At 51.1% G+C, this 23,077-nt stretch overlaps 1 protein-coding gene across 1 annotated transcript in view; it reads left to right on the top strand.

The window, feature by feature from the left end:
• The window catches only part of LOC128562067 (uncharacterized), a 152,631-nt gene that overhangs the window by 11,590 nt on the left and 117,964 nt on the right, over nt 1-23,077 (top strand). The window contains 9 exon segments of the mRNA XM_053556665.1: nt 691-836; nt 5,508-5,611; nt 7,728-7,893; nt 14,827-15,012; nt 15,129-15,281; nt 15,850-15,994; nt 18,056-18,214; nt 18,998-19,122; nt 21,189-21,371. Of these exon segments, the coding sequence (XP_053412640.1) occupies nt 691-836; nt 5,508-5,611; nt 7,728-7,893; nt 14,827-15,012; nt 15,129-15,281; nt 15,850-15,994; nt 18,056-18,214; nt 18,998-19,122; nt 21,189-21,371 (1,367 nt within the window).

The following is a 23,077-nucleotide window of genomic DNA, read 5'->3' as shown; positions in this document are numbered from 1 at the left end:
CTATGTACTCACAGGAATGTGAGTTCAGGTGTCTGTTCGGGTGGTCTGTTTTTATTTTTATGCCATATTTTTCTGCATCTTTCTTTGGCCACTCTCAGCTTGGAGATTTTTCCATGGCAGGGCATGTCCAGCTGCCCCATTTCTGTTGAAGGGTGCTCAGCGTTGCCTGGCATGAGTGGGCCATGTGGATTTGAGCATCCCCACCCCCCCCACTGATGGGCACACAGGTGTTTGCCACATTTTTTTTTTTGCCCTTTTACTTTGTCGCCCTTGGTAGAGTACCACGGCATCATGGCTCACAGCAACCTCACACTCTCAGGCTCAAGTGACCTCTTTGTCTCAGTGTCCTGAGCAGCTGGGACTACAGGTGCCTGCCATAGTGCCTGGCTGTTTTTAGAGATGGGGTCTTGCTCTGGCTCAGGCTGGTCTTGAACTCATGAGCTCAGGTGATCCACCTGCCTTGGCCTCCCAGAGTGTTAGGATTATAGGTGTGAGCCACTGTGCCCGGCCTGAGTTTCCTGCCTCTGTAGCACTGCCCTGATTTTCCTGGTGCACTGCTGTGATTTTCCTGGTGCACACCACTCACCTGTTGCTAGAAAATGTGGAAGGAAGTGTTGGCAGAGGGTGCAGGTGGCTCCCAGGGGCCCTTCTGATTCACTCTGGCTTTCCCCATGTGCTCATCCCACCCAGGCCTTCCCATCTCAGATCCAGATAATGGAGCTGTAACTCCAAGCAGCCTGCTATATGAGTGGGAGGAGATGCCATCCCAGGCCACGGTGGCCACAGCGGTCACATTAGTGAGGAGGCTGTGCCTGGCTCAAACCACGAGCTTTGAGGTAAGTGGCTTTTCCAGCCCCAGGCCAGAGTTCTCTCTGGGACTGAGTCCCTGGATGCCCTTCTCTTCCTGCTCCTATTCTTTATGGCCCAGCCTCCCAGATGTTTAATATCAGGGCTGCTATGTACGGATGGGCGGGTTGTCCACTGCACAACTAGGCCTGGTTGCAAAAACAAGGATGATGTCTAGATGATGTGTCTCAAGCCAGTGGCCCAGTCCAAGTGGAGAGAAGGCGTTTTCTCATCTCAATAGCTAAAGGGCTTGCTTTTGTTACCTGTTTAGGGACAAACTAGTCCTGTTGGACCTGTGGTCTAATTCCCCAGGCCTAGAGATCTGTCGGAAGTCTGTAGTTACAGCTAAGCCTCGGCACTGAAAACTTCTTTCCACAACCAAGTCAGAAACAGGTATCCCAGGCATCGCCCCACAACTCCCAGCTGCTTAAAGTCAAGGGGTGGATGAGACAGGGAGGGGCACAGCCCTGAAGGGCTTAGAAGCCTCGAGATGCCGGGCCAGTTCCTTCCTTGTGATCATCCAGTGTTTCTGAGACGCGGATGTGTGTTCTCCTCCATGCCTGTTTTGTTTTGAGGTAGGGCCCTATACCAGCACCCAAGGAGAAGTGCTTGAGAGAGAAAGTTTAGCACCCTCACTCCCCGGGGAAGAAAATCATGTCATTGTATTCAGGGCCTATCCATATAATCTGGGGTGATTGTGTCTCAAGACCCTTAATTACCTCTGCAATGCCCTTTTCCCGAATCAGGGCCACAGTTCAGGGCTTAGGGCATGGACTTTTCTTTTTGGGGGCCGCCATTTGACCCACTGCGCTCGTATTGGGCACTTACTATATGCTCAGGCAATAAGTGAAGGGCCTCACTTTTGTCATCTAATTTAATCCCATTAGTAAAATTCTTATTGTGCCTGTTTCACAGAAGAGGAAACTGAGGTTTGCAGAGTTTAGGAAATGTGCTCAAAGCCACCCAGCTAGTGAATGACAGAGCAGCCTGGCCCAGAGCAGGGCTTCTCACCGTGGGTACTACTGACGGCTTGGGCCTGAACTTTCTTTGCTGGGGTAAGGGGGCCATCCTGTTCATTGTAGGATGGTCAGCATCCCTGGCCTCTACCCGCTAGATACCAACATCACCTGCTTCCGCAGCTGTGACAGCCAGACTTCCCTTGGGAACACAATGTCCCCAGTTGAGAACTGCTGCTCTCTGACCTGTGTTCTCACCAGTGCATTGCTGAGCCTTGAGAAGTGGTGGGGAAGACAGGCCTGCTTCCTCTTGCCAGGGCCCAGCAGCCCTCCCTGACCCCTGCCCAGACGTTTCCCCTGGCAGTGGTGACTCAAGGCAAGGTGTGCTGTGGGCCTGTGCCTCCCCTCCTGGATACTGACTACGCTGACCCCTGAGGGCACGCACTGTGTGACATCCTTTAGTTATAGCGCTTAAAAGAAAATTATTTTCACCAGGGAGGTCCCCTGGGCTTGAGGGGTGAATTGCTGAGGACCCTGTTCCTGAAAATGGCTTTCCAGGGACACATCAGTGCACAGCAGGCAGCTCCTGGGCTGTCCGGAGGGCTGGGGGCCTGCCTGGTTGCCAGGGGGATGGACTTGTGGCTTCTGCTTGAAATGCCTTTGCCCCCCCCATTGATGGTGGGCAGGAGACAAGATTTGTTTTTCAGTCCAGAAACAAAACCAGGACTCAATACTCAAAAGACAGTAAATTCCCCCCCTGCCCCTCTGCAGAGAGGCCCCACATTTCCATGTGGGGGGCAGCGGGTGGGAAGGGAATGGCCATAGGCGTCCCCAGGGAGCAAGGGAGGAGGAGGCAAGCGAGCCTCCGGCAGGTGGGCAGAGACACAGGGTGGGTCAGGCTGCCAAGGAGGACGCCTGGGAGAGAGCCCAGCTCCTCGCCACCCCTGTGTGTTCTAAGAATAGGGAACCCAAGTCTCAGGCATTTATTAAGGGCTGACTGTGTGTAACTGTGTGCTTTAGCGACAGTGCAGTGATGTGCTGAGGCTGGCTAATGCTGACTCAGAGAACTTACAGGTAGATTTCCAGGAATCCTGCAGGCTGGTGGTTAAAACATCGCAATTATCAAACATCAAGATGTATCAAGTTGGTTGATTAATGGGTACAAATGCACACCTAGGTACCGGAAATTAGACTTGGTGTTAGATCAGCGGGATGACTCTAATTAACATTAATCAATTATATATTTTAAAATAGCTAGAAGAGAATAATTTGAATGCTCGTAGCATAATGAAAAGATAACTAAGTTACCCCACTGGATTATATAAATGTGTCAGATTATCACAGGTACTTTAAAAATATCTACATCTAATATGTATCAATCAATGAATAAGTTTGCAAAAATAAAAAGAATAATATTAGAAACAAGGTGGTAAGTACTCAAACTACTACTACCTGGTTATTTTGCTACACTTCACTGTCATCCTGAGGTGAGCTATGTCTGTTTTGATGTACTGTGGAAACACATGTAATGTGACACGGCTCATCCACCCCCCCCACCATGTGTCTGCAGTGATTGCACATTGGTGGCTTGAAGGGAGTCAGGGTGGGAGTACTTACACCACAGGGAAATTTGCTACACGATTGAAGCAGCTCACACTTGTGATCATATCACTCTTGGAAGGGGAGGCGGGAGGATCGCTCAAGCTAAGAACTTTGAGAACTGCCTGAACCAAACAAGACCCCTGTATCCCCCACATCTACTAAAAACAGAAAAAAGTTGGGCATGGTGGTGAGAACCTGTAGTTCCAGTTACTTGGGAGGTGAGGCAGGAAGATTGTATGAGCCCAGGAGTTTGAGGTTGCTGTGAGCTGTCCTGAAAGCCCTGGCACTCTAGCCCAGGCAACAGAGTCAGACTCTGTCTCAAAAACAAAAGAAAGCAAATAAATAAATAAAATTTCTCTACAATGATTGAGTATAGGATGCGGGCTTAGAGTATGGGTTTGGGAGCTGGAACCTGGGTTCAAGTCTCAGCTCTGCTACCAAGTAGCTGTGTGACTGCTGGCATGTGACTCAAATGCTCTCTGACTGTCACTTTTCTTCTTTGTCAAGTGGGGATGATGACAACCCTGCTCATAGGGTGCTGGAGGATTAAATGACAGGGTGCAGGTAACTGGACACTGCTGATACATGGTAATGGCTCCTTGTTGTGCTCCTGTTATCGTTATAGGATGTCGGTGGTGGCGAGGGCCATGGCAGCTTTCCGCCCTGGATATGTAGGCAGGAGCCTTATACCATTTGCCTCCACCCTGTACCCTTCCCAGCTTTGCTCTTTTCCTGCCTCAGAATTTTTTCTTTCCCTGATGGAGGAGACCAGGATGAGTTTCCCATGACCCCATCTACCATGCCTGGTTCTGCAAGGCTGATTCCGAGGCTAACACTTGTAGGAGAAGCTTCCCCAGAGCAGAGGAGAGTTCCAGGTAGACCCTAGCCACCCACACACGGGCAGATGCTCAGCCAGGCATGGTGGTGTGCCATCGCACATGTGTCCCTTCCCAGCCAGGAAACCATGGATGATTTGCAGAAAGGTGGCCTCCAGCCCGGGGGAGTGCAGCTGAGCCTGTTAGGAAGGAGGGAAGAAGTCTAGAGTTGAGAGTCTTCAGGGAAGCTGCCCCAAACTGGGTCAAGAAAGAGTCTTAAGAAAAAAAAGAGTCTTTGAGGCCACCAGTGGTCAGGGCCAGGTGTGATGTGGCAGTCAGCCTGTACAGGGCAGGCTTGTGTGTCCTGTGGGAGGAAGTCAGCACAGAGCTCAAGGTGGCCCCTGGCTCCGCCAACAGCATGTGCACTTTGGGAAGGCTGCCTGGACCTTGGTGGTGGGTCGTGCTGGTCAGCGAGAGGTTTGTTCTGCAGCCTGCATGTTGCTGAGATTAGACCGAGTGCCCAGGGCCTTGGTTACAACACCACAGAGCAGCAGAGCCCCAGGTGAGGGCAGCAGGTCCCAGTGTCAGTGGATCCTGAGTGGGGAGGGGCTTTAGGCCTGGCTTCCACTGAGCCCAGGAGAAGCCTGGGGGCCACTGATGCCCCAAACTTGAGACTACAGGGGTGCAAAGAGGGAAGGTGGGCAGGTTTCCTAAACCAAACGTCTCCCAAAACCCCAGGGGTACTCCCTGAGTAGAGTCCTTTATTTCTTTGTGAGTTTTGAATCCTCAGCAACACTCAAACACCCTCTATTAGCCATGACTGTTAATAATTCTGTAAAAAAAAAGGAATTAGAAAAGATTGCTACCTCACTAAATATATGAAATACTATAAGGGTCATTACATTAATTAGGTTATAATCCTAGCGACATTGTTGAGCTTCTGTCAAGCTCACTGCCCAGCCCACAGACGGACAGCAGAGCTCTCTCTTCACTGCCATGTCTGTGGTGTGTCCCAGACATGTTGTGGGTGCTCTGTAAAAACCTGTTGAATTAAATAATACAAATGGACCAGGCTGTATGCTGGGAGGTGGGTGTGCAGTGGGGGGAGGCCAGAGCCAGAGCTGTAGCCTCTTCTCACTGGGTCTTGTGACCCCTTGAGAGAAGGCAATAGTGCCATTCCCACTTTCTCCCTGGAGAAAGTGCACCCCTGGAGGCAGAGGGTGGAGGGGAGACCTTTTGGGGTTCCCCCAGGCTGCTGGGTATCTTATGTCCATCCTCTGAATCCCAGGCCACGGACCTGTTCCTGACGCTGGTGTCTGAGCTCCAGGGCCTTTCTGCAGATGAGCTGATGGAACTCTGGCAACATTCTTCCTTTAAATGCCCAGACAACGGGTAAGGGCCTCTGTCCGGGTTTGTGTGTGTGGGTGTCCGGAGTGGTCTTGGCACTGTCTTGGGTCCCCAGTGAGGGATGGATGATAATATGTCATCCTAACCCCATGACACTGACTTGTTCTACAGTCTGGGGATGTGTACCAAGGAGATTAAGTCAGGAGCCTGGAGGTTCCCACGGGGCCCAAGCCCCGTCCTGTCAAAGACTGGAAGCTGAAGAGCCTGGCAGATAAAGACCACCATTGTTCTCCTAGACAGGGACCCTCTTGCTGGAATTAGCATCCCAATGCACCGTTGGGTACATGCCTGCTGGGGTGGAAATTCAGGGTGGGGGTAAGGGGGCTGGGAGGAGCAGGGAACCCACCACCACCCAGACCCTGCTGCTCTAGGGCCAGCCAAGGAGAGTAAGACTTCCAGTCCCAGAGGGGAACCTCTGAGGAGCCAACCCCAGCAGCTCAGGGCTGCGGCCTTCCAGAGTCCAGCCATCTACTAGGCCCCCATGAGCTTTTCAAAGATGTTAAAAAATATTTTGAGTCCTGGTTCGGCACCCATCGCTCAGTGAGTAGGGCACTGGCCACATACACCAAGGCTGGCAGGTTTGAACCCGGCCTGGGCCTGGCAAACAATGACAACTGCAACCAAAAAATAGCCAGGCATTGTGGCAGGCGCCTGTAATCCCAGATGCATAAGAGGCTGAGGCAAGAGACTCAATTAAGCCCAAGAGTTTGAGGTTGCTATGAACTGTGACGCCACAGCACCCTACCAAGGGTGACAGCTTGAGACTCTGTCTCAAAAAAAAAAAAAAAAAATTTTTTTTTTTGAGTCCTAAAACAATTTTACTGACTCCAAAGTATGAAAGAAACTCTATCCTCTGCAAAATTAACTTTGCCAAACATTTCACTGAATGGCCATAAAATACTGTAATAGCTAATGAATAGACCCCTTTTCAAGCCCTTTATCTGTACTCAATCATTTAATCATCACAACAGCCCCGTGGGGTAGTTCATCCTTTCCAGTTTAGAAACCAAGGCACAGAACAGCTAGGAAACTTGCCAAAAATCATACAGCAGAGTGGGGATTTGAATCCAGGTGGTCTGTACTTCTCCATCCAATTTTTGGGTATTTAAATATAAATGATATCCGACTCAGGTATGCTGTAATGTTTGATGTGGGGAGGGATGTCTGCGCTGTCGTATGGAGCTGCCTGTTCTCCCCATGACATGCCGTCCTGGTCACTCTGGGTTTTCCCACAAGGCCCTGTGTCTCACCTGTCCACCTAGATACTGGGAGTCAGGGAGGGGGAAAGCCCTTCCCAAATCTATGAGTTTCTGAGAGGGCTGATACTTGTGAGAGTGTGGGAAGAACAGAGAGATATTCCCCAGATGAAGTGTCTTAGGTGTCCCTAAGGACGCACTGTCACCTTAATGGGGATGGGGCAGCTTTGTCACCAACATCCCTATTTTATAGATGTGCAAACTGAGGTTCAGAGACTGTTTATGGGCCAGACGGTGTGTGTAGTGCTGGGGGGGATCTGGTTCACGGTTTGGGAGGCCCAGTACTTGCCCCTTACCCCCTGATATCCTGCTACCTTGTATGACCCCGAGCTCTGGGAGCCTCCCCTTTCTGCTGTGACCTGGGACCCACCCTGAGTTCATTCATCATGTCCCAGTTCGGACCCTCCATTCCATAAAGGCTGGACAGCTTGGTGGCCTCTTAAGCTTTTCTACCTTTTTGTAATCTAAAAACAAACAAAAAACTCAAACCAAATAAATACCCCCTTGTTGGGCTGAGAGTGTCAGAGGTTTAAATTAAAGGTGCTGCAGGCTGTTTGTTCTTGCTCAATTCAGGGGATTCTCCCTGCTACTACCTGGTGACATTTGCCTGCATGGGTTTCAGCAGAGCAGGGGGTCTGAACTCATGTTTCCTTGCTGGGCAGAGCTGCTGGGTTTGTACTGGGTCACTGTCCCCACGGGTGCTAAGAACGCAGGCCCCAGCTGGGCTGCCCCTTCCCAAGTGAGGGTGAGTGTGGGTGTGTCCCTCCCGTCTCTCTCCAAGCCCTGGGATGAGATGAGGCTTGAAGCTGCTCAGAATATGGAGGTCACTTTGGTGACACTCTCAGGCAGCCGCTGATGGACGCCCTGCCCTCCTGTGGGACGGAGCCCTGCGTGGGCCTCATGAAGGAGCTCATCTCGTCGGGGGAGGTGGAGGAGGACGAGGCAGAGGCGTGGCTCTGGTCACTGGCCTTCATCCCGCAGCCCACTGATGCCATGGTCCATGTGCTGCTGGTGAGCCCCTAATCCCACCTGACTCCTGTGTCCCCTGTCCAGACTGATTAGAGGCAGGGCGGGGGTTGGGGGCAGTGCGTTCTTGTCCTGGTTTTATGCCAGCCTTCTTCTTGGCCTGCTAGGTCAGGTTCAAGGCAGGCTTCAGTATTTGAGATCAGGGTTCAAGTCTCAACAATGTGCCTCTACCTGTGTGATTCCAGGTAAGTGACTTAACCTCTCTGAGCCTGGCTTCTCATCCGTAAAGGGGGTGGAACTAGCACATCCATCCTAAGCTCAGAGTGAGATGCTTTGTGTGATGCTTTTCTCCTGGTGTCTGGCACAAAATCTGAGCATGTTAAGTGAGAGCTGCTGTTGTCATAAACACAAGCACTTGCTGAGGCTTGAGTTTGGGGGGTCTGTGTGAAACAAGGGCAGCAACGTGCACCAGTGTGAGGGGTCTTATTTCCCTCTCGCTGTCTTTATGGAGAGGATGCTCTTATCATCCAATTCTGCAGATGAGGAACATGGGGCCCTAGGAGGGTGTTGCTTGCCCAAAGGCGTGAGGCTGCTCTGCCCTTCCCTGGACCTTAGGGGTGTCCTCCCTTGCCTGGGGGATGGTGGGTGAGGGATTGAGGAATCTAAGGGTGCCAACAGGAAGCAGGAGTGAAAATGGTCCGAGCTGGTGCTTGGTGGCCAGGGTCACAGGGAATATCGGAGACCCCTGAGCTGGCTGAGGGGATAGGATGGGGCTTATCAGTTGTTGACTCTGCTCAGCAGACATGAATCAGGTGCCAGTGAGGGCCCCAAGAGGCACCACCCATAGTTCTTGGCCTAGTAGATGCCACGCTGGCCGCCAAGGATACTGGCACCATCCAAGACCCACCCCGGCTTTGCCAGTGCTGGGCAGGGTCAATCTCCCTGAAGCTGGCTCACCTTGCCGGCCTTCCTTTCCCTCACCCATTCATTTGTTCATGTGTTTGGCCTGAGTGTGGTGGCTAAAAGCACTAGCTGGCTCTGGACTTCGCAGCTTTAAATCCTAGCTCTGTCACTTACTAGTGTGACCATAGCCAAGGTGCTTAACTTTCCCAAGCCTCCGTTTCCCCAATTGGTATAATGGGGGACTGTGTGGACTGAGTGGTGTGGCATGTGCAGAGCATTAGGGAAAGGGTGGTGTGGCTGCTGTACCGTTATGCCCAAAGCCAGTGGAATAGAGAAATGCCAGCACACTGAGTCCAAATTAAGCAAGGGTCCTTTATTGATTGGCGGGGCCCAGAGCCGACTTATGCCTCCAAGTCTCCAGACCCCAAGAAGAAGAGAGTGGAAACCATTTATAAGGTGCTCTCGGTAGGGGCGGGGGAGTCCTTAACACAAGCCCAGTTTCACAAGAGCCAACACCAGCAGTATTAGATCTGTAGGTAAGGGGAGTGCTTACAGGGGGAGCTGTCCTTTCTCAGGTTTTTGCAGATTTTGCTTAACTCTGCAGCTTTCACCTGAGCTTCCTATTGTTGAAAGCCCCCAGCTAAGTCCTTAGCAAAATGGAGTAAGTCCGGCTCTATGGACAAAATGGAGTTAGGGCATTACAGCACCAACAAGGGACGCGTGGGGAAGGGAGCCAGGTAGGTGCAGGCCGTTGGCTCATAGGGCCTAGCATCTTCCTCTTCCTTTCCGGAAAGTGGTCTCACTCCTCTGTCCCATCATCTTCCCTTCCTGTCCCCTATGCAGTCTCACACCTCTGGACCCAGCATCTTCCCTTCCTGTCCCCTGTCCAGTCTCACACCTCTGTCCCATCATCTTCCCTTCCTGTCCCCTGCGCAGTCTCACACCTCTGGACCCAGCATCATCCCTTCCTGTCCTCTGCCCAGTCTCATATCTCTGGACCCAGTAGCTTCCCTTCCTGTCCCCTGTGCAGTCTCACACCTCTGGACCCAGCATCTTCCCTTCCTGTCCCCTGTCCAGTCTCACACCTCTGGACCCAGCATCTTCCTTTCCTGTCCCCTGCCCAGTCTCACACCTCTGGACACAGCATCTTCCCTTCCTGTTCCCTGCCCAGTCTCACACCTCTGGACCCAGCATCTTCCCTTCCTGTCCCCTGCCCAGTCTCACACCTCTGGACACAGCATCTTCCCTTCCTGTCCCCTGCCCAGTCTCACACCTCTGGACCCAGCATCTTCCCTTCCTGTCCCCTGCCCAGTCTCACACCTCTGGACCCAGCATCTTCCCTTCCTGTCCCCTGCCCAGTCTCACACCTCTGGACACAGCATCTTCCCTTCCTGTCCCCTGCCCAGTCTCACACCTCTGGACCCAGCATCTTCCCTTCCTGTCCCTTGCCTAGTCTCACACCTCTGGACCCAGCATCTTCCCTTCCTGTCCCTTGCCTAGTCTCACACCTCTGGACACAGCATCTTCCCTTCCTGGATCCAGCATCTTCCTTTACTGTTCCAGGTGCAGCTGACACCTCCAGACCCCCACTTATCCCTCTCTACTCTTGTTTTCTTATTCTGTTATCTAGTCAGCAAGGGTTTCCCTGTGCTAGGGTCCCAGGCTGCTTTGTACCACCTGGGGAGGGATGTGGGGGGAGGGAGAGACTATTTTAAACTTTTTATGTTAAAATAATTTTATATATGTAGACAAGCGGCAAAGTTATTGCTGAGAGTTACCATATACCCCTCACGCCAGTGTCCCCGTTAGGAGCCCTTACATCACCAGGATGCCCTTGACACAGCCAAGAGATTGACTTGAGGGTGTTTCTATCAAGTCAACTCCTGTTTCAATTTCTCTGCTTTTCCCACTGACGTGCTCTGTCTGCCCCAGGAACCACCTGGGTACCTGGTTGCAGCTGGTGGATATGTGGCTCCAACTCTGTCCTAGGCTCTGCATTTGGGAAGCTGTGCTATTCTCATGTGTCCAGTAGACAGATGTTTGCCCTATGTTTGCGCACCTGTGTAACCATCCCTGGGGAAAGGTAGAGGATGTTTCTGGCTCCCAGAAGGCTCCCTCGTGCCCCTCCCAGTTGGTGACCCCAAATGTTACCTGGAATCTGGCCCTCTCAGCATCACTTAGTTCTGCCTGCTCAGGCATTCACCTGCACCCTGGAGTCTGTCCTCTGGGAGCCTCGCCCATGCTGTGGGGCGTCTGGACTTTGTTCTTTTCCAAACTGGGCTACATTTTGTTACCTCCTGCGGTTTCTACTCTTAAAGGTTTCTCTGGATGAACAGAAGCTCTTCACTTTGGTCAAGTCCAGCTAATCCTTCCCAGCGAGTGCTTTCCCTCCTCACAGTCCTGAGGCTTTCTGCCCTGCCTTTCAGCTTTGTTGGCTCACCTTTCTGGAAGGGCTAGTTTGCAGGAGGAGGTCCGATCTTGAAAGACATTTTGGAAAAGTGAAAATGGTTTTTGCCTGAGGGTAATTTTATTTTTCCATCTTTGAAAATTAAAAGATGGCCAGGTACGATGGCGCACGCTTATAATCCTAACACTCTGAGAGGCCAAGATGGGTGGATCCCTTGAGCTCAGGAGTTCGAGACCAACCTGAGCAAGAGAGGACAAACCTGTCTCTACTTAAAACAGAAAAACTAGCCGGGTTTTTCATGGCAGGTGCCTGTAGTCCCAGCTACTCAGGAGGCTGAGGCAGGAGGATTGCTTGAGCCCAGGAGTTTGAGGTTACCGTGAGCTAGGCTGACTCCATGGCACTTCAGCCTAGGTGACAGAGTGAGAACCTGTCTCAAAAAAAAAAAAAAAAAAAAAGAAAGGAAAAAGAAAAAAAATACAAAAGAGTGATTATTTGAAACAGACCTTTAAAAAAAAATTCCTTACCCATTGTCATAGCAGAAACAGACTTTTAAATGAAGTGTATCCCAGCCTTCTTATGTTAGAGATTTTTGCACTGAGATCTGCTTTCTGATCTTGTGAAGATTAGGAAGGTGGGTTGTCTTGGGCATATCCCCAGGGTGCCATTGACAAGGAACCAGCTAGTTACCATTTGGACTGCTCTCTGGGAGCCCAGGCCTGATGCTGCCCCACCAGTCCCGGCAGAGCCACCGAATTGTGTTCACAGGCTTGGGCTCCCAGCGAGCTGAGCGGCAGGAGCTCACCTCACAGTCCCGCAGGGCCCCACTGGGCTGTGGTCCTGGGACAGGTGCACAGTGCCCCGGTGCACAGCAGGACACTCACACACGGAGCTTTATCTCTGCCCTGGCAGCCTTTCTAGTGGTTTCTGGTGGAAAACTCTAGTGGGCAGGCCCTCCTCCTGCGTGTCCGAGCATCTGTCTCCACCTAATCTACCCTGCCCTCCCAGCCATGCCCTGCGTGTCCTGCTCTTTATTAAGAAAACAGGGGCTGGGTGCGGTGGCTCACACCTGTAATTCCAGCACTCTGGGAGGCCGAGGTGGGTGGATTGCCTGAGCTCACGAGTTTGAGACCAGCCTGAGCAAGAGCAAGACCCCTATCTCTAAAAATAGGCAGGCATTGTGTCAGGCACCTGTAGTCCCAGCTACTTGAGAGGCTGAGGCAAGAGAATTGCTTAAGCCCAAGAGTTTGAGGTTGCTGTGAGCTATGATGCCATGGCACTCTACTGAGGGTAACAAAGTGAGACTCTGTCTCCAAGAAAAAAAAAGAAAATGGGAAGGTCTGCTTGTTTTCTTTTCTTTTTTGCCAAATGTGGGAAAACATTGGATGTGCTTTTTTAAGTTATGCATGCCCCATCTTTTCACAGGAAAGCCCAAAGTGCACAGCCAGACTCACGTGAACACACCCTGAGGTGCACACGCACACACCTGAGAGATGTCACACAGGGACCCATGTGCACTCATGTAGGCACACACTGAGGCGGGTCCCCAGGACACGTATGTGGGGAAATGCAGGCCTTATACTGAGGTGTGTGCCCACAGAGACACACTGAGACACACATATGCAGATGTACACATCCCCATACATGTGTGTGCACACACCAGGGCACGCATGTATGCACAGCAGGACACTCGCGCAATGGGGTCTTGGGGAACACGCAGCCATCCATGCCCCAACACACATGTATATACCAAGGAACACTAGGATATATGTGGGCACAGGCGGGACTTACACCCGCATTGTCTCACATGCACGTGTACCAGGACACATAGGGGCACAGGCACACACCCACTGGGGCATATGCAGACACATAACATGCACAGCTGGAGACACACGTGCACAAGTCATGTGTGCTGGGATGCTTGCATACACCTGGGCAAAGGCATGTCCACGTGGGAGTGCACACACAGACCCTGAGATTGCAGAACACAGGCCAAGGTGCACACACAACCTCACTCACACCCTTGCAAAGTGTGTTCACACTCTGTCATAGTCACGTGGACCTGGTGAAGGCTCATGAATCCAAGAATAGAGCAGAGATGTGCAGAGATGCTATTTCCCCACAGCTGCCTGGTCGCCCCTGCTCTGGGTGGTCCAGTCTAGCCAAGAGGTCACTGTTCGCACCCCTGCAGTTTTCAGGAATAAGTTTAGAATTTGCATTTCAAGAAGCAGGGAGTGTGGGGTTAACCCCTGGCCTGGTAGCTGTACCTCCAGGGTTAAGCCCCAGCTCTGCTACTTGCCCCGGGCTGTCTGAAATTTTTTTAACCACTCCCTGTCTGGCTTCCTCAGCTGCCCACTGGAAATGATAATAAAGGCAGTGTGTGTGACGTGTCAACAGCAGAGTCTAGCATGTGGCAAGTGGCGCCTAAATGTTCGTTAAACAAAACACACTGGTCTCACTTCTAGAGCCAGCGCTCTGTCCTGTGGCCCCTCCCATTTGCCTTCCTGGGGTGGTGGAGGTGGGCATCTGAGTGGTGGCCTCTGACAGATGATCCCAGGCTGACGCTGCCTGAGCCTGGTGGCTGCCACTTTGGCCCTGGCTGGGCTGGGAAGGTTGGAGCATCTCCTGCTCCTTGGAACCAGGCCCAAGGAGCACATGCTTCAAGGCAGGGCCAGGGGAGGGTCTTGATGATTATGTGCAAGAACTGATTGCTAGATTTATAGGCAGTTGATGAGCTGGGGATTAACTGCCATTTCAAAAATTAAATGATCTCATCTTGCAATTAGATTATATTAAAAACAATGGTAATAGCTAACTCCCCACTTCCTAATTATCTCACTATATCATGCTGTTCGCCTGTGCTCTTGATGTGGATAGTGACAGGCAGGGGCCTGGTGGCCTATGGCCTCTCTCCGGCCCATCCATGGGCTGTCTAAGGGAAGCTGGCTGGGTTAGGTGGCAGGTCCTGGAGCTTTGGCCCCTGGGTTCCAGCTCCCCTGCTTTCTGTGGAGGGACGGTGGCTTCTCCTTGGGCAGCCCCTGGGTCCTGGGAGAGATGGCTTCTCCTTTGTGTGGCTTTGCAGAAAGGAGGTGAGCAGAAGGGGCATGAGAAGCTGACAGTAGATGACAGAGGGAGAACTTCGGTTTTGTTTCTTGTACATCTTAGTAAGCTGTTCCGCTATCTGGGAAGGGGTCTGGTGCTTTGTTCAGGGTTCTCTACCATGTTCTACTCCCAAACTGGTGACTTAGCCCAGGGCTTCTCTGCTGTGGCATTATTCACATCTGAGGCTGGATAATTCTCAGGGCAGGGCAGGGGGCCTGTGTTGTGTATTAGAGGACGTTTAGCAGCATCCCTGGTCTCTGCCTCTTAGATGTCAACAGTACCCTTCCCACCTCCAGCTGTGACAACCATCGTGTCTCCAGACATTCCCAAACACTGCTGTCACTACATTAGCCCAACAGCACAGGTCTCCATCCTAGAGGCACATGAAAGGCTAAAAGTGTCCTAAACACTGAATAATTCATTCGGACTCTCAGGCGGGCCCTAGGCCTCTCTCTGTATTTTTAGGAAGTGCCCCCAGGTGGATCTGTGTGTTCAGGGCGAGGCCCTGTCTGCATGTGGCAACTACTCACCAGCCTTTTGGGGGTGGGGGGTGCGGTTTCTGTCCCCAGCCACTGCTGCAGACCCCAGTGGCCCATCCCAGCACCTTCCTCAGTATCTCTGCTCTGGTGCACAACCTCTGTGCTGCTCTGGATGGGGACTGTGGGCAGCTGCCTGGTGTCAGTTCCCTCGTGAGGATCCTGGGAGAGGCCTTAGGTACCAATTGTACCTTCCAGGAGCCCTTGGATGCTGGCCAGGTGAGGAGAACCAAAATCTCAGGACCCTGGGTCTAGTGGGTGATCCCTAGGTAGAATAGATGGGGCTGGCACCACTAGTCCCCAGGTCTCATGGCACTGCCACCATCTGGTTTCAGATCCAGCTCGTGCTGAAGGCAATTGGCAATGCTGGCCTGGCAGCCACGGCTCTCACCCCAGTGCTGAGTGACTGCGCATCCCTGAGGAGCGGCACCCCTGAGATCAGGGTGGGGGCCATCCAGGCCTTCCGGAGGGTCCCCTGCTCTGTGGATGTGAGCCCCTGTGTGCTATTTCACTGAGTTGGGGGTGGGCAGGGGCAGGTCTTGAACCACTGTTAGTTTGCTTCATTCATTCATCCATCCCTTGTTTACTGAGCACCTGTATGGGCTGGACACCAGGCTAGGTGCTGGTGTGACTATATCTAAGCCCGTATCTGGTATGGGAGGCAGATTATTCATCAAATGAACACACAAATATGTACATGATTACCAACGCCATTTATGTCACAAGCTCTCTAGTGCAAGATTTGTACACTACAGGCTATGGGCCAAATCTCGGCCCTTTGTCTGTTTTTGTAAACAAAGTTTTGTTGGATGTGGCCAGGCTCATTTGTTGGAAATTGGTGAGGCTCTGGGCTGGGGTGACAGGAGCCCCTGCCACCTCATACAACTAGGCCACAGGTAAAAGTGTGTTGGGAAGCCTTCGGGTAGGGGTGCCAGAAGAACTTGGGTAAGCCAGTAAGGGCCACCTAACAGCACAGGGGCAGACACAGGAAAGTATACTCCTGGGTGGAGGTGGGTGGGGTGTCCCCAGTAATGGCCTTCCTTCTGCCCAAACCAGCGATCTGTGCTCTCCCGGCTGTACCAAAGCCCTGAGGAGGATGCTGAGATCCGCATCAATGCCTACCTGGCTCTGATGAGGTGCCCTGGTGAAGAGGTGTTTGCCCAGGTGCAGCACACCCAGGCAGGAGAGCGGTCCACCCAGGGTGAGCAGCAGCGGTGTGTGGGGAGGCGGCTGGCTGGGCACCTCCGGGAGGGTGTGGGAGGCTTCAGGAGCATCCTCCCCCTCCACACTCCAGGGTCCTCCTGCCTTCTCGCCCCTCTTCTCTGCCATGCCATCTAGACAAGTGGCTGTGTGTGTCCCCCTTGGCCACAGGGCAATTCCAGTCCCTATTCTGCCACTGATGACTTTGGAGAAGTCACTTCTCTCTGATCCTTAGTTTCCTCATCTGTAAAATGGCCTGGGAGTCACTTAGGTCTCTTCTGGCTCTGGCCAGGTCGTGACATAGTATCCTAATGAGACTCTTGAGACAGAGGAAGGACAGTGTCTATGAATCTCAGTTCCCTTCTGAGACCTTGTCTTTCTTTAGACAAGAAACTGAACCCAAAAGTATAAATTCAAAAAATAAGTTCAACTGACTTAAGAAAAAAAAAAAACTTCCATATTGCACAGTGGGTTAAGAGCCTAGTGCTCAACTCCCAGCTCCAATTCGCCCAATTCCTATATGTATGGACAAATTATTAAGCCCTTGTGAACCTCCATTTGTGCACCTGTGAAATGGGAATAATGATAGTACCTCCCGCATAGAGTTTTGTGAGCATAAGATGAATCAATGTATGAGGACATTTAGAATATTGTAAGTGCTGTGTGTGACTTTTGCTTTTATTAGTATCATCATTACAACTATTATTAGTGCAGTATAACCATGTGGTCAAAATGTCAACATGTATGGCAGGGATAATGGAAATTTAAAATATTCCTTCCTCTTCCCCCAGCCCCAAGTCCTTTTTTCTGGAAGGCATTCACTGTGAACAGTTCTTTTGTGTATCACATCGGAACTTGTAAGGTAGAGATGGACATAGTATATATGCATGCATCTCCTTAACAACAGCAGCAGCTCAGGATTATATTATACCTGCTGTTGTGCCCCTTGCTTTTTGTCTTTAACACATGCAGGAGCTCTTCTGTGTCAGGGCATGTGAACTGTCATCTGTGGCTGCGTGGTCTTCTGTTGGGATCTTGCATCATTGTCCATTTGCTAGTCTTCAGTCTTCATTTAGCTTGTTTCTGATCTTTTGCCATTAGAAAGAACAACCAAAATAAAACTTCCTGCACATACCCTTTTGGCTGTCGTTTTGATCTAACTTTATGGCTAATTTCCCATAAGAGAAATTGCTGAAACACCTTCTGAAGAAATGTAACTATTACAGGTAGAAGATGTAGCCCTTAGCTTTGGCACTTTCAGGCATGGGATGCTGCTTTCATCATGAATTGCATCAAATAGGACACTAGAGCCCCTCTTGGGGCATCAGCTACAGGGCTCAACCTTGACAGTGGCCATGCGGTACTACCTTGTGTATTACCCAATGAGAATAAGTGGGTGCCTTATCTACCAAAATCCAGTCTTGGCCCTGTTCTATGATAAATTGTTCCAGAAGCTCCCTGTTGGGCTTCCTGAGAGCCTGACGGCTGAGAGTTCCCTATTAGACTCTAATATTCCCCACTAGACTAATTCCCATTAACATCTCATTTAATTTTTTTTTTTTTTTTTACTAGGAAAAAGAAAGGAAGGGGTCTTATTTTGATCTTCAGCCCACCAGGGAGCCTCATGGATTGTGTGCCACCCTTTCCAACCCTAAAAGATACTTAGTCTTTTAGGTCTTGATTTTCCAAACAGCCCAGTGAGATGGATTGTTAGTTCATTTTATAGATAAGAAAATGGAAGCTCAAAGAGGTAGTGTGACCATCCTGAAGTCACACAGCCTGTAAGTGTTGAAACTAGGATTCAGACTTTCAAGCCTGAGATACCCCCTTTCCCTTCTGGAAAGCATGTCAGAATTCAATACATGGGCTTGATTTCCAAGTTCCATTAAGGCAATGCTACGGTTTCCACTGTTTCTTTGGAGAGGATATAGATCTCAGCAGCACAGCTCCTGAGAACCACCCGGTGTATGGGAATAGCAGGGCCCAGGGATGGGGGTCAGAAGGTCTTTTCTCCAGGTCTGATCCTCACTGCCCTGTCCCTGCTGGTTGTGACTTGCTGCAGTGGGCTCCTTTGTGTGGAGTCACCTCCTACAGCTGATGGAGACAGATGACCCACTGAAATGGGCCCTCCAAGACACCCTCCCTGAGGACATCCTCAGCCAGGAGTTCCATCCAGAGACATGGAAACACTCGTCCTATTCCGATGTCACTTTCCGCTCAGGTATGGCTGTCCTGGGCAGCCCCTGTCCTCTTCTGGGGCCACAAAGGCTTGGGGACCTGAGTTCCAGCTCCTGAAGGCATATTGATCAAGGATGTTGTACCCGAGGGTGAACTATTTATATGGCACTTGCTTGATATTTTGCTATATCCCCGTGTCACCTGACGCTCTTGTTGGAAGAGATAAAAGAGAGTCCGATAGGTGTTTTATAGCATTCGGCTGAATTCTTCCATCTTTTCCTAAACTGGCTCTTTTTAGCTTATTTCAAAAAGGAAATGTCCTCTCACTACCATTAATAGAAAATCAATTTAATTCTCTGTGAAGAGAAGGCAATCCTAAAAGGAAATGCTGTTCAGTCAGAGGCAGGTAATGACTCTGTTGTTATAGTAATTCTGGACTGTGTTGTCAGCTGAGAGCCGTGCAGTTTAAAAACTGGTTTTCTGTGTATTTAAAGAGAGATTAGCCCCATCCTGAGACTGCCTCTTTGTTGTGATTAAACAGAATCCAAATGGGAATCTCTTTCTAGCTGAGGTCCCTAAATCACCTTGGCCATTCTGGGCCACCTGGTGGTGAGGGGCAGCTCTGGGCACTTCTCTCTGACTGTCAGGGGATGCAGGCAGGAGTGTGACCCTCCGGACTCCCTCTGTCCTGAGAGGATTAAGGCTGTTTCCCACCCCAGAAGGATGCACCAGGTGTGTGGCCGTGTCTCCAGCTGTGGTCCCTCATAGCTGGGCCTCTGCTGTGTGAGGGGTGCAGAATGAACCGACCCGCTTTCCTTTCTCCTAGTGACTGGCAGCCTGGGAGCCAACCTGGAGAGGACCCTTCTCTTCTCTCCCGCCTCCTTCCTTCCTCGTTCTGCCACTGCCAACCTGACCATCCATGTCATGGGTCGTGCCTTCAACCTACTGGAGGTAAGAGGAGGGCCTTGCTGTAGTCACCCCAGGATCCGTCCTGGGGTTGGCCAGAAATTATTCCATCCACTCATCCATCCATCCATCCATCCCTTGCCTCCGTTGTTCTACTTCCAGTCCCTATATCCATCCACCCATCCATTTTCCCCGCTATCTACCCATTTACCCACCCACCCATAGGTACATCCACATATCTGTCCATCCACTCATGTTCCTCTGTCCATCCCTCTTACCTATCCACCCATTATCTATGTACCTACCCTCCCATCTGTCCGTCCGTCGTCCATCTGTCCGACCATCCGTATACCCTCCCACCCATCTCTCCATCTTCTCTCCTACCATCTCGCCCATCTGTTCTTCTGTGGCTGAGAACTGTGACACCCGCTCATCCCTCACTCCTGTGATGTCCAGTCATCCCTCCATCCATGTCCATCCACATCCATCCATCAACCCATCCTCTGATTCATTCATTCTCTATCCACCCACCCACCAGCCATCGCAAGAACATGCATCCTCTGCCTGATATGTTCTAGGCATGGTGCTGGGCACCGGGGACAGTGATGAGTGTGAGAGACCCTGGCCTCTTGGAGCTGCTCACAGAACAGAGAGGGAGGGAGATAAGAAATGAATAAACACATTGATAAAGCAATGATGACTTTCAATAGTGCACCCAGGGAGGAGGAGTTAGAGCTGAGACCTGAGGGATGGGCATGCGTATAGCACATGCAGAGTGGAGGAGCTTTCCCAGAAGGACCAGGAAGGGTCAGGATCCCAAGAAAAGGAAAGGCTGGGTGTGTTAGAGGAAAAGAAGCAGAGTAGGGGTGTGGAGGAGATGGTGCGATCAGAGGACAGGGGTGGCAGGGCAGGGTTTAGGGTGGGGAGTGACGTGATGGGATCTGACCATTTGGCTGTTGTGTTGGAACGCAGATTGTGGGGGAATCTGTGGGATAGGGAACACTCCTGTGTCCTCTGTCCAGCCAGTAGATTACTGTGGGGCCCTTCATCTCTTTCCTTCAGGCCTGTGGAGCTCATCTGAAGGAGAGTGTTCTGTGTCCTCTCCTGACCACTTCTAATTTTGGAAAGCAGGGCCCATCACCCAAACTTTGCCAGTGAGGCAGAGGACTGGCTCAGATCTGCCAAGGATTGACCTCTGGGGATTTCCCTCCAGTGCTGTCAGAGAGATCTGGATGGGAAGAGTGGAGAAAGAATGGTTAGAAGGAAGGAGAGATGTCCATAAGAAAGGAGAAGTAGGGCGGCGCCTGTGGCTCAGTCGGTAAGGCGCCGGCCCCATATACCGAGGGTGGCGGGTTCAAACCCGGCCCCGGCTGAACTGCAACCAAAAAATAGCTGGGTGTTGTGGTGGGTGCCTGTAGTCCCAGCTACTTGGGAGGCTGAGGCAAGAGAATCGCTTAAGCCCAGGAGTTGGAGGTTGCTGTGAGCTGTGTGATGCCACGGCACTCTACCCGAGGGCCATAAAGTGACACTCTGTCTCTACAAAAAAAAAAAAAAAAAGAAAGAAAGGAGAAGTAAATGGATGAATGAGATGGGTGGGGGAAGTAAGGATGGGGAGAAGATGGAGAGGCAGGTGGGTGGAGGGACGAGAGGGATGCGAGGATGGGCTGGCAGATGGCAGGAAGAGGGGACAGAAGAAAGGGTGCTGTCCATCCAACCGAGAACCCAGCAGGTCAGGCCTTCAGGGTCCTTGGAGAGCAAAATACAAGTCCCTGCCCTCATCTAGACACACAAATGAAAAATACAAGTCCCTGCCTTCATCTAGACACACAAATTAGCATCTGCTGTGTGTGAGGGGCAGAACAGGTGGGAACAGAGCGCCTTGGGAATTCAGAGAAAGCTTCCCAGGGGTGGTGATATTGAAACAAGCCCCAAAGAATCAGCAGGAATTCTGCACCTGCCACGCACATATGGAGTTTGCTGGGTTTCCCACGGCTGTGCTGCTTTACCTGAGCCCAGGTGGGCACCAGGAGGCCCCAGTATGCCTGCCCCCCTGCTCCTGATCACCTGAGTGACTGGGGGGCTGCTCTCTGACCCCTGGCTTCCCTTCCCAGCTGGGGCTCCGTCTGGAAAATGCCGAGGAAGTTGCCAGCAGGCTGTTTGGTGGGAAGTCATTCTGGGGACAAGAAGAGGAGAGAGAGGCTGGGCCAGAGAAGCCCCCAGGGCCGGCACCACAGTCAGGCAGCCCTGTGTGTCCAGAAGAGAGCGGCAGGAAGATGAGGGACCTACAGCAGAAGGTAAGGGATGGGCCCCTGCTCCGCATGCGTGCCCACCTGTCAGATTCAGGTTTTTGTTTCCAGGTTTTTGCACTTTGGCCTGCCCACTCTTTATGGCAGGGGTCCTCAAACTTTTTAAACAGGGGGCCAGTTCACTGTCCCTCAGACCGTTGGAGGGCTGGACTATAATTAAAAAACAAAAACAAAAACAAAAAAAACTATGAACAAATTCCTATGCACACTGCACATACCTTATTTTGAAGTAAAAAAAAACAAAACGGGGGCGGTGCCTGTGGCTCAAGGAGTAGGGCGCCGGTCCCATATGCCGGAGGTGGCGGGTTCAAACCCAGCCCTGGCCAAAAACCACAAAAAAAACAAACAAACAAAAAAAAAAAAAAAACGGGAACAAATACAATCACACCGGCACATGCTGCCTGTGGGCCATGGTTTGAGGACTCCTGCTTATGGAAACAAGTTAACAAGTTGCTGGGCCAGGTCTCAGTAGTCAGCTGTTATTCTGCTTTATTTTGAAAAACTGGTTATTGAAGTATAACCTACAGATCAGAGGTCCCTAAGTTGTATGTGAACAGCTTGATGCATGGCCACCAGCTCTGCACACCTGTGTCACCAGCACCCAGGCACTCCCGGCACCCAGGGGCGGCCCTCTGTTTTACTTCCCTCTTCTAGTTAACACCCATCCCTAAGTGGAGGTGACCATTGTGCTGACTTCTGACAATGCCAATTAGTGCTACTTTCTAAAAACCAGCTTTGTTGAGGTCTAGTTGACACATGATAAATGGCACTTGTTAACGGTATGCATTTTTTTTTTTTTTAAGAGATGGGGTTTTGCTCTGTCTTCCAGGCTGGAGTGCAGTGGTGCAATCACAGTTCACTGTAGCTGTGAACTCCTGGTTCAGCCTCCTGAGTCACTAGGACTACAGGCATATGCCACCATGCCTGGGTAATTTTCAAAAAAAAATTTTGTAGAGGCTCAGCACCTGTAGCTCAGTGGCTAGGGCGTCAGCCATATACACCTAGGCTGATGGGTTCAAACTCGGCCTAGGCCAGCTAACACACAGTGACAACTGCAACAAAAAAGTAGCCAGGTGTTGTGGCAGGTGCCTGGAGTCCCAGCTACTTGGAAGGCTGAGGCAACAGAATTGCTTAAGCCCAAGAACTTGAGGTTGCTGTGAGCTGTGACATTGTAGCACTCTACCTAGGGCGACATAGGGAGACTCTGTCTCAAGAAAAAAACAAGTTTTTTTTTTTTTTGTAGAGATAGGGCCTCACTGTGTTGCGTAGGCTGGTCTCAAACTCCTAGGTTCAAGAGATCCTCCCACGTTGGCCTCCCAAAGTTCTGGGATTACAGACATGAGCCACTGCACCAAGTATACATGTACAATTTGATAATTTCTGACCCACATATACACCCATGGAACCATCATCCCGATAAAGCTAATGAACATATCCGTCACCCCCAAAAGTCTTCTCCTGATCCTTACTTATCCCTCTTGTCTTGCCTCTGTCCCTAGAAGCTACTGAGAATCTTTTTGTCACTTTTGATTAGTTCGCATTTTCTAGAATGTTACATAAACGGGATCATGGAACATGAATTTGTTTTTAAAGCCTGTACTTTTTTGTTCAGCCTCTTTCTTTTGGTGTAATTATTCCGAGATTCATCCATGTTGTAGGGTATATTGAGTTTATTTCTGAGGACCATTCCACAG

The sequence above is a fragment of the Nycticebus coucang genome, chromosome 12 (genome assembly GCF_027406575.1).
Source record: "Nycticebus coucang isolate mNycCou1 chromosome 12, mNycCou1.pri, whole genome shotgun sequence".
In the NCBI taxonomy this organism is placed as follows: domain Eukaryota; kingdom Metazoa; phylum Chordata; class Mammalia; order Primates; family Lorisidae; genus Nycticebus; species Nycticebus coucang.
This window is presented reverse-complemented; position numbering and strand designations above follow the sequence as displayed.